General features: G+C 42.1%; 1 protein-coding gene across 6 annotated transcripts in view; it reads right to left on the minus strand.

Moving 5' to 3' along the window:
* SHTN1 (shootin 1) overlaps positions 1-12286 on the minus strand; it is a 102002-nt gene that overhangs the window by 83060 nt on the left and 6656 nt on the right. For all 6 annotated transcript variants that reach the window (XM_023240983.2, XM_023240982.2, XM_023240984.2 and 3 more), the window contains exon 2: positions 4198-4250. In XM_023240983.2, coding sequence (XP_023096751.2) covers positions 4198-4238 — 41 coding nt within the window. In that variant the 5' untranslated portion in view covers positions 4239-4250. The remainder of the gene's footprint in view (positions 1-4197; positions 4251-12286) is intronic.

Consider the following 12286-nt stretch of genomic DNA (forward strand, 5'->3'; position numbering starts at 1 on the left):
CCCCCAGGCCCCAGGCACTCACAGCACAGTTTATCCAAGTTATTCGTCCACTTCCTGTGTCCCTCATTCGAGTTGTTTCACTCGAGAGTGGGACCTTCGTGTATTTTTTCTTTATATACTCCAGGACTCAGAAGGCATTCAACAAAAAGTCTTCCCTCTCAAACAGATTTTGATTCCATCCTCACAGACAATGAGAAAAACCACAAAATGAGCAACATTCCATTTTTCTTAAATAAGGACACCTGCGAAGGAAAAGATCGTCGAAAGACTAGCCCACCCCTCCAGGTCTCTCCTCTTACCCTTGGCACACCTGTGCCAGAATCTACACGCACACACACTCACACATGTGGGTCTTCTGACATTACGATTCACTCGCTATTTAACTTTGTTTTTAAAAACTGAAACTGTACTTAAAAATACAGACCTATCGATGGTCGAGATAAACGATCCAGAAAAGTATGGAGTCTGATAACTGGCTGTGGAAAATTCATGAGCTAACAACAAAGAACTACAAATAAAACCAAGACCTTGGTGGAGAAAGTCAATCAGCTCCCGTGAGTTTACCTGCTTCAAAAAGAACATTTGTGGTCAGAAGACCCACATAGGAATCTAGACTCTGTCAAGCTCTCGGGGTCTGTTCTCTGCACTGGAGCTGACACAGAGCTGTCTGGAGTATTGGACGAGGAAGACAAGTGAGTGTGCATGGCCCATAGTAGCTTCTCAACAAACACAGCCGCTTAAGCAACTGCCGACTCTGAAGGGCCATGACATCTCTTGGAGGAGACTCCAAACAGAGCATAAAAATATCTTACCCCCAAAAAATCACACCCATTGTCTCTTCTCATTGATAAGGTTCGTGACCTAGCAACAAAGACAGACTGGATGTGGACACGAAGAAGGGAGAAACAACTTGCCATGTGTTTCTTTTGGTCCCTTCCACTTGTGCAAAATTCCCCCAGGTCAAATTAAATATGGCAAAAGGAGTTTTACTTTAATTTCCTCTCCTTGACTAATTTTAAACTCTGCTCTGGGTCTGCTAGGTAAGGATGGCCATGTATATTTGCGGATAGGGATGGGACAAAGCTCACTCAGGCAGGCACAGGAAAGTGCTTTGCCAGAGAAAATGGTGTTCTCCATTTACCACCGCCAGAACTAACGCTGCTTTTACTCATTCTGTGCTGCATAAAAGGCTTTTATTATACGCTTCCCTCCTTTGTAATACAGCCCCCCTTTTTTGGGAAAAAAAATTTCAATAATAAACCTGTTAGCCTTTTACCAGAAGATGAACAGAACGCGATGAACTTAAAACCACTCTGTGTTGTTTTCCCCACAACCACAGCGTTCCATACTGCTTCCATTTTTTTCTTCCTGTTTCTGTTAATAGTTATTTTTAAAGTATTAGAACAGAAGAAGGTCAGTAATGCATACAGATGTTACAAAAGTATCGGGCCACACTCTGTGTAGAGAAACATGGAAATAGTTAATGGGCGGGGGCGTCTGGGTGGCTCGGTCAGTTAAGCGTCTGACTCCGGCTCAGGTCATGATCTCACAGTTCGTGAGTTCGAGCCCCACATCGGGCTCTGTGCTGACAGCTCGGTGCCTGGAGCCTGCTTCGGATTCTGTGTCTCCCTCTCTCTCTGCCCCTCCCCCACTCACACACTGCCTCCCTCTCTCTCTCTCTCTCTCTCTCTCTCCCCCCCTCTCTCAAAAATAAACATTGAAAAAAATAGTTTAATAAAAACAAAGAAATAGTTAAAGGGCAAAAGTAATTTATAATCCTTCTTTTACCAAATTACCTATAATTCCACTTGGGCAACAGATGGTTCACTTGAAGCCTCACCACAGAAGGTGGCTCTCCGTGAAATAACCATCACCTCCACCACCAGCAGATGTTTATAGAACATCTACTATTTTGGGGGCAATGCTAGGTCTACATGTAAGCAACAATTAAAGGAGGAGAAGAAAAAAAAAACTTATTCTTCTGCCTCTTATGTTATTCATTTTCTTCTATATTCTTCCTTCTCTGTCCCATGAAGACACTCATTTGCTTTCTCTCCTCAGATCTTCTAGGTTAAGTCAAAGAGTTCTCCTGAATGAACCCTTCCAATGGGTCTTGTTCTTCCCCTCCTGGGCCAGGAATGCCAACAGAAGAGGCTCAACTGATAAAACAGTCTCGACTGATAACTTCTTGGCTCTTTCTCCCGCAGCTGGAAGATGGTTGGGTCTCTTGGGGAAAGATGCTCAAGCCACGTGGCCTAAGCAGCATCCACTGGCTCCACCCCCAAATCACGGGGCTTCAGGGAACCAGGATCTAAGCACAAGCTCCCCACCTGTCGGCATCCTCAGGACATCTGCGAGTTTTGGTGGTTATTGTGTTGGAATTAGGAATCTTGTCGAACTGTTTTTCTGGAACTTTCTTACCACATGAGAGATTCATGCACCAACCACTTTCTGTCACAGAGATTTTCATCACCCCCATCTACCATTCCCTAAATCACCCGACAGAAGGAAGAGAAGAAACTCAAGATGTCACAGAACATCAAGGATTTATTTACAAATGAGCAAAGGAGCCTTAAAAGTAGGTGAAAAATAATGATCTAAAAATCCGCTTTTATATGAACTAGAGTCCATACCATTAATACCACCAATCATATAGGTAGCAAATTAATATGAGTGAAAATTTTAAATACGATTAAGAACCCAATAAATACCCTCAAATAGGCCACAAGTTTACAAACATTTGCCAATTGTCATTACTTATCTTATTCTCAAATGTTAAAGACAAGGTCTCATGATTTACAGCCATGATGACCATCTTCTTCAATAGCCACAAACAACATGTTTGATGAATTTTCCACCACAGACATGTTTTGAAATATTCGTTCTGTCAAACAAAGTAATTTCTAAGCATAAATTTTGTTTCTATCTAAAAACAACAGGGGTGCCTGTGTGGCTCAGTTGGTTAAGCCTCCGACTTCGGCTCAGATCATGATCTTGCAGTTCATGAGTTCGAGCCCTGCGTTGGGCTCTGTGCTGACAGCTCAGAGCCTGGAGCCTGCTTCGATTCTGTGTGTCCCTCTTTCTCTGCCCCTCCCCTGCTTGTGCCCGGTCTCTCTCTCTCTCTCTCTCCCTCTCTCCCTCTCTCTCTCTCTCTCTCTCTCTCTTTCTCCCAAAAATAAACACTTAAAAAAATTTTAATAAAAAATAAAAGTAATAATAACGGATAGTTCTGCCCTCTCCTACTTTTCATTTTAATTCAGCACTCTCCTTTTTTTTTTTTTTAATGCAGACCTCTCTTTTGTCCCCTCCTTAAATTTACAGGGTGAGGAAAAATATATATATAAATAAATATTCATAAATCTTAAATGGACCTGTGCGGAGACATATAGGTAAGTAGTTTATAAAGGTAAGTAGAATTCAATTATTTAAGTTTCAAAATAAAACTGCCAGAGCCCCTGAAAATATTCACCAGGCACCACCATCTTCTTAGCGAGTGATTTTCAACTTCCGGTATATTATTCACATTCTGAGAGGAAACGAGCATCAAAAAGGTTTATGAAGGGGCGCCTGGGTGGCGCAGTCGGTTAAGCGTCCGACTTCAGCCAGGTCACGATCTCGCGGTCCGTGAGTTCGAGCCCCGCGTCAGGCTCTGGGCTGATGGCTCAGAGCCTGGAGCCTGTTTCCGATTCTGTGTCTCCCTCTCTCTCTGCCCCTCCCCCATTCATGCTCTGTCTCTCTCTGTCCCAAAAATAAATAAACGTTGAAAAAAAAAAAAAAGGTTTATGAAAAGATGGGCTAAATGACCAACGGCTAATGCCAAAGAGTTCCCTCCAGAATCTACCGCGTCTGAGCCCCAAAGATAAATGCCTGCCTTTCAATTCCATCACTAGATCCCAAATCTGGTTGTTAGGAAAAAGTACAGTTCTCGGGGGCCCAGGATGCTTGGCCTGGTGCCTTGCGGCACATTTAGCCGTGTACTTAATCGCCCAGAGCAGCGCCCACTGTGGCATGCTGCTAGTCTTTACCATCTGGAGCCTGGAGTTGATATTAGCTTGAACCACACATGCAGGAGAAAAGAAAAAAGAAAAAAAAAAAACCCTCTCATTCGCATTTAACTGAAATTGGTGGCAGAACAATGCGCCATGCCGTCTAGGCTTTTACACACGGAAGAAAGGAGAGAAAGGGTAGAGTACAAACCTTCTCCTTTGTTTTCTGGTTCTCGGCTCGGAGGTCTTCATATTCGCCTATGGCTAAAAGGAGAAAAAAGGAAAGCAGCATTATAACACTATCAGAAGTTTACTGTAGGAAACCCCTGGATCCAATTAGCCTCTGTGGTCTGTGTACTAGGTTGGGGGTGGGGCAGAGAAGAGGCCGCAGAAGAGTCTCTGAAGACCATGGGGGAGGGGAAGGGAGAAAAAAAGTTAGAGAGAGGGAGGGAGGCAAACCATAAGAGACTCTTAAAAACTGAGAACAAACTGAGGGTTGGTGGGGGGTGGGAGGGAGGGGAAAGTGGGTGATGGGCATTGAGGAGGGCACCTGTTGGCATGAGCACTGGGTGTCGTATGGAAACCAATCTGACAATCAATTTCATATTTAAAAAAAGAGAGAGAGAGAGAGAGAGAGAGAGAGAGAGAGAGAGAGAGAGACCACAGCAGGTGTGAGCCCACCAGGCCAACTTTCGGCTCTCCCCAGGTCACAGAAAGACCCAGGAGCCATAAGTGACCTAGGACAAATCACTTCTCTTTGATGCTCAGCATTTGGGCCTGTGAGAGGAGACAGGTGGGTCCTCCTTGGAGTTCCTTCCAGTACTGTTAGTCTGTGGGGCTGTGATCAGAGGTTTCTTTTTAAAATCAGCCTCCAGAAAATAAAGTAGGCTTACACATTCGGTTCAGTGTCACACATCTGCTTTATTCACAAAGCACAAGATTTATGCCATGAGCATAAAACTAAGAACAACTATTTTCAGGCACTGCAAAGGTCATTGATTAGCAAGACATGACCAGATATCAGCCAGATTCATTTCACTACGTTGGAAAAATATGTGAACCGTTGGGAAATATTTCCAACTATGTGAGAAAACAGCAGCCTATTATTGAAAATCCTCTACTGCCAGGAAAATAAAGTAGCCTGAACCCCCACATCCACCTTCTGGCCAAAGCACCATTCTTAGATATCCTCACGGTTGAGAATACGAGGTTCACAGCTTATGATGGGAGGAAAGAGCATGACCCACGATGAAGGATGGAATGAAATGTACAAGGTGGACCTAACAGAGCCGGTACTTGTTCCCAGACCAGCGCCCTGACTGGCGCCACAGAGCCAGGTCATGTCCAGATTGCATTTTTGTACTTTTACTTTAAAAACATTTTCATCGGGATGTGTCTACAAAAAGGTCAGTTGTTTGTTTGTTTGTTTGTTTTTTAAAGGACAGAGTTTCCTATTTCCATGAAAAACCCAAAGATAGAAAAAATAATCAGACATCAGTGGCTTCAAGAACATCCCAGATAATTTGGTCATTAAATCCAGGAGTGTAGGGGCGCCTGGGTGGTGCAGTCGGTTAAGCATCTGACTTCAGCCAGGTCACGATCTCGCGGTCCGTGAGTTCGAGCCCCGTGTCAGGCTCTGGGCTGATGGCTCAGAGCCTGGAGCCTGTTTCTGATTCTGTGTCTCCCTCTCTCTCTGCCCCTCTCCCGTTCATGCTCTGTCTCTCTCTGTCCCAAAAATAAATTAAAAATGTTGAAAAAAAAATTTATAAAAAAAAAATCCAGGAGTATAGGATTCTAACCACTGGAGCAGAGAACACCTCAAAAAACATACAATTCACATGGTGAAGTATATCCTCCATCAGTGATCCAAAGGGTTTAGAATAGCTAAGGAATCACAGGACCACAACCTTAACACCCAACCAAATGAACAAATATTTATGGGATTATACCACCAATGCCCAGAAGTTTTAGCAGCACTCTGTGACGTTCTAAATAAGAATTAATCGACAATTTTATTGAAGCCGAGAACAATCCTTGAGAATTAGCCCATAAAATAGCTGAATAGATACATGTAAAGATAACAGCCCTTTTTATAAAGAATTACATTTTCAACAGAAAAGACTGGAGTGACCACAGAATGAAGTCCTATGCACACCAGCTCCTCCTCAGCCTCCACCACACAAAACCCAACCAATGGGTATAAACTAAATTTGTCCTCAGTTATGAAAAATCAACAAAATGACCCCCTCCTTTTTTAACAGAAAGCAACAAAACTAAGAGAGTCTAAAAAGATGCACTTATGCATTGGGTAGTCTATGGTTGTGGTCCCAAATCTTATTACTGTATCTAATATTCTTTCAAAAACTAAATATATTTTACTGAGAGATTTTCGTTTACTTGACATTTAAAAGTATCTGCAGATGAAGTAGAAAAATCAAAACTGATTTACCACTCTTTTCTTGATGACCTACTTTATAGACGTACAAACAAACAATAAAAGGCTTATAAAACCATGATCTCATATTGACATTAAGAATTTTTTTTCTATTTCAAACATTAGATAACAGCTTTGAAGCTTTTAAAAAATACCGATACTACTCTTCCATTTTCTGACCAATAGAATCCAGATGAAACACCGCTGACTCCCAACTACCCTTCATCTATCATGACTTAATGGAAACCACAGAAAATATGCTTTCTTGTGACCATGTGCAACTTACAAAAATGAAGCCAGGTAAAGGGAATGCAGAGGAAAAGTACAGGAAGAATTCAACCACTTGGCAATGGGAAGGGGGCTCCTGGGGGACAGGGGATTAATGGAGAGAAAAACATTTACTTATATTTTTATTTCTTTGAAGATAAAAAACCAAGCTCACTGCCCTAAATAAGATTTACATACATACACACACAAACCCCATAGCGAATACACATGTAACCAACCCTAACCTCAGCGAAACTGGCAAAAATTGAAGTGACCTATATTATTCAGCTACTTCTTCTCTGGCAATGCTAAAGGGTCACAGAGAAAGCCTTCTCTTTGTTTCAGAACTGGCTCACTGGGAATTTTTGAAGTGAGTCACACAGCTCAAGTGATTTGATGATACAGATCCTCCAAAGCTTGAAGTAACCCGGTTCAAAAGTAGATATTAACTTGACCAATGCTCTGCCATCTGAAAGACATCCACAGCTTAGGAAGACTTCATCTCTTGGGTTTACAGGTACAGTTTATTTCACTGTACTATTAGGTCATATAACAGTAATTAAAAAGTGCAGCCAAGGGACACTGGTCTATTTGGTGACTCTCTCTGAATCTCAGATTCCTCATCTGAAGAATAAGAATAATTATCATACATCTTTCTTACAGTGTTGTGATTAGGAGTTAAGGTAAGATGTAAGAGTACCTTAGGTATATTACGTGTTCATTACATGTTAGCCATGGTTATTCTTAGGGATACAGCAAAGTATATCAAATCCTGCAACCCCCACCCTCCACCAAATAAAAGGAGGAGAAAGGGAAATAACAATCAATGGTACTGTGTTGTAGTTATAAAAAAAAAAAAAAAAAAAGGGAAGTTGGCAAAGTGGCAGAAGCACGTCTGGGAGCTGCACTTTTCAATCCTGGCTGCACATTAGGATCACCTGTGGAGCTTTTAAATCGTACAGATGCCTAGCCCCCTCTCTGCCCACCCCAACCCAAGATTCTAATTTAACTAGTTTAGGGTGGACCTTGGGCACCATATTTGTTTTAGAAAGTGAGCACCCCAGGTGATTCTAATGTGCAGCCAGGGAGGAGAATCGTTACATAAGAGTACAGAATGGAAGGAAAAGGGGGATGTGGAGGAAACAAGGAGAATCTCAGGCAGAGCACGTGTTTCAAGAATCATGCTGGTTTTCTATTTCCCAACTCCCTAATACCAAGAAAGGGAGTTTTCTCTCCAAGCTGCAACTCATGATATAGCCAGCCCAGAAAGCTGATAAAAAGACTTAGCTGTTTCAGAGGCATGACACTTAAAGTTCGTAACTACAGGCCAATAACACCTCTGGCTAGGATGGATAACAATCATGGTTTGCCTGGGACTTTCCCACTTTAGACTGAAGAGCCCTGTGTCCCTGGAAACCTCTCAGTTCCAGGCAGATTAATCACCCCATCTCAGATAAGCACCAGAACAGTCCTTCCAACCAATACCTTCTAGGCCTGTAGTGTCAAATACGGAGTCACTAGCTACATGTGGCTGCTTACATGTAAATTAATTAAAATTAAATAAAACTTAAAATTCAGTCCTTCAGTTACACTAGCGGTATTTCAAGTGCTCAACAGTTACACGTGGCCGGTGGCTATCACACTGGACAGGAGGCACAGAACATTTCCATCCCAGCAGGAAGTTCTACTAGACAGTATTATTCTGGCCATCTCTGTCCAGATACCCTATAAGCACCTCACACTCTGTATGTTAGAAAGTGAACTCATCAAACTCCCTTTTCACCAAAACTTCCTCCTTCCTGTATGCATGATGTCCTAGATGGGATCATGTACCTGGTCTTCAAGCTAGTACCTCAGAATCATCCTTGATTCCTCTCATTCTTCCACCTTCCAACAGATCATCAAAATGCTCCCATCGCCTAAAAAGTCTCTCCAATCTGTCCTTCCTCTAAAGTATCTCTCCCCTGATTCTAGTCCTCAATAATGGTAAAACCCTCTAGCTTTCCTCTATCCCAAGTTCATTCTTCACAAAGTAGATAGTTAGCATAGTAACAAAGCAACCTGGTTTACATCATTCTTGGGTTTAAAAGCACCCAATGACATTAGCTTTACAACCTGGGACACCAATTCCCACTCGTGCCATTCAGTCTTAGAGACCACCACTCAATCCATCACACCCCAAGTCCCAATGCCTCCCTGACCCCTCTAAGACCTTTCATACCCAGGTGCCTTTATAAACAGGTTTCCTTTGCCTGCAAGGTCTTCTCCTCCTTATCTTCCCTACGTGCTCCTTGACAATGCAATTCAACTGTCATTTCCTGTAAGAAACTCTCCCTACATACCTAAGATGAAAATCAACATGTGTATTTATAATATACTACCAGAATACACTGTTCATGTATCTCTACTAGAGCATCTATGTATAACATTATAAATTATCTGAACATAAGCCTGTTTTCTTGTCTTCTCTCCCATTCGATTCATTGCTATAGACCTCACACCCAACAGAATATGAAGCAGAGTTGGTACCTATGTTGACTGAAAGGCTGGTTCATAGAAGTCTGGGATGTGGAGCAATTAAGTCAAATACCAACGTCCCCATCTTTTTTAAATGTTTACTTATTTATTTGAGAGAGAGAGAGAGAGAGAGAGAGAGAGAGAGAGAGAGAGCACATGCACGTGAGCGGGGGAAGGGCAGAGAGAGACAGAGGGAGTCTGCAGATCCAAAGCGGGCTCTGTGCTGACAGCAGAGAGCCCAATGCAGGCCTCAAAGTCACGAACTGCAAGATCGTGACCCAAGCCAAAGTCAGACACTTAACCAACTGAGCCATCCAGGTGCCCCTAACGTCCCCATTTTAAAAATGAAGATACACCGGGCACCTGGGTGGCTCAGCTGGTTAAACATTTGACAATTGATTTAGGCTCAGGTCATGATCTCACTGCTCATGAGTTCCAGCATGGAGCTTGCTTGGGATCCTCTCTCTCTCTGTCTCTCTCTGCCTCTCTCTCTCTCTCTCTCTCTCTCTCTCTCTCTCTCTCTAATAAATAAACTTAAAAAAATAAAATAAAAATGAAGACACAAACGCACAGAGAAGTCAAATCCTGCAGTAAGAAATATTGGAGGCAGGACCAGTCTACTGATTTCCAAAGTCATTCATGTAAAAATCATTACTGAGCATTACTGCGTGCGATGTGTTAAAACACCAGACCAGAAATAATCCTCTAGGGTGATGACTGTGTCTTATGCATACAGATGCCCACATCCAGCACAATGCCTGACATACAGCAGGTACTTGATAAATGTGTGTTAAATTAAGGAAGAAGGAAGAATGGATCTAGTTCTTCACATGAACAACTTGTGAAAAAGCACATACTACCCTCCCCCTATTAAAAGGGTCTCTTACATCACATGTTACAACAAGATACTTAATAAAAGTGAAGCTTTAAATAGCCATCAAATATACCCAGAAAAACACTGCCTCATAAGATCTTTTAATGCAGATTCTCATCCATTAAGTCTGCATCTCTGAGACTCATGGAGCCTTGAAACACCTCTTACTAATGGGGAACGAGGACATGAGTCATAAGAGATAATGTTCAATTAGGACATTATTCCCTCCTGCACACATGCCAATGGGTCCTCTCCTAGAGCCAGAGTAGAAAGAGAAGTCATTTATACCTCCCTTGTTAATTAAAGCATTAGAACAGTCAGAGAAAACACTGCTGGAAAACCTGATCAAAAAAACAAAGATGACAGATTTCACATCTGAAAAGAAATTATGGCAAACCCGAAACGTATGCATTACTTGGTAGAACACACGGTTCAGTGTTAATGAATTAATGATGCTTAAGAAGTACTCTCAACGAACTATAGTAATGATTCAAATTAACCAAGAGAAAGAGAGGAAACTGAGCATGTTTAAAATACATGCATAAGTCTGGTCTCCAGTCTGGCACGGAGCTTTGATGTCAATACTCCTTCCTCCCAACAACAGAAAACCTCAACACACCAAAAGTCAACGACTCTTCTTAGGTCCATCAGAGAACGGAGATCACAGGGCAAACTGCTCTTCCAAAAATTAGAGAGATGGGCAAGATACAGACAATCACAACTTACGGGAGCAGAAGCTGAGGTTCAGAACCTCATCACCAAAGAGCGCCAAGACAGGAAAACCTAAGCAGTGGTTGGCAAATTGCTGAAGGCTCACTTCTCACAAGTTTGAGAGCTAAAAACTCCAGTGGGTAGGCCACTCTTAGGAGGGCCCCAACCTTTTGTGAGTTTTACACCCAGGAGGGCTACCAAGTCCTCACAGTAAACATCAGAGGAAATTTCCCTACTACTTTAGGCGGGGGAGGAGAGAAGGCGCCATGTTGAAATGTGCCCAGAGCCTTAGCAAGGCCTGCCCTTAGGAAAAATCATTTCATCAGAGCCTAAGAGACTTGGAGGAAGATAAGAGCCAACTCCAGCCCCCTCTGGCATGCCTGTCTTACCTAAGGAGAAAAAAACAAAACTGAGAAGCACAAGTGAAAGTCGCAGCCCAAGGGGACAGGTGCACCGAGACCCTGAGACCTTATCACAGGACCATCGGAGGCTTCCCCTCCCCCGTACCCTACCCCGTGAATATTTAGAGCAGAGTTGTTCCTAAGTGCCAAAAACTTGGAAGCAATGACCATGCTTACCCACAGGTGAATGGATAAACAAACTATGGTACACCCATACAAGTATTATTTGGTGATAAAAAGAAATATCAAGTCACAAAAAGACACAGGGGAACCACCATACGTGCATATTGTCCAGTGAAAGAAGTCAATATAAAAAGGCCACGGACTATATGATTCCAGCTCTATGACATTCTGAGGAAAGCAAAACTATGGAGCCAGTAAAAAGATCAGGGGTTCTGCCAAGAGTTCAGGGGTAAGGAGGGAGTGATGAACAAGTAGACCAGAGGGAATATTTGGAGGACTGATACTTCTGTATGATAACATGATGGTGGGTATATGTCATACATCTGTCCAAACCCATAGGACATATAACATAAAGAATTAACCCCCATATAAAGTATGGACTCCAGTGAATAATACCGGGTCAATACAGCTCATCAATTCTAAGAAATGCACCACACTAACTCAAAATGATAGTAACAGAAAAAACTGGGGGTGAGGGAAGGTGAGGGGCTATGTGGAAATTCTCTGTACTTTCTGCTAAGGTTTTCTGTAAACCTAATATATATACGTATGTGTGTATACATACAGCCTATATATATATATATATATATATATATATATATATATATATATCACAATCATACTCTGATTTGTGCCATACAGGATTCGAGATAGAATCAAGTCACTGAAAGGATCCTAATATATTACTGTTTGTTGTGCCATATAAAAATTCCAGAGCTCATGCTTTAATACTTAAAATATTTAATATTCAGCACGGTAAGCAGACAAGAATGAAAGCCATGTTCCTCCTGGATTTTAAAGCCAAACGTTGTTGTATAACAGAATAAAATCTACAGGACAACAAAGTTTAAAATATACCTACTTTTTGGGATCCACTTTTGAAAATTTTTCCCACAGCTGTACTTACAGATAC

Source organism: Felis catus, chromosome D2 (assembly GCF_018350175.1).
Source record: "Felis catus isolate Fca126 chromosome D2, F.catus_Fca126_mat1.0, whole genome shotgun sequence".
NCBI lineage: Eukaryota > Metazoa > Chordata > Mammalia > Carnivora > Felidae > Felis > Felis catus.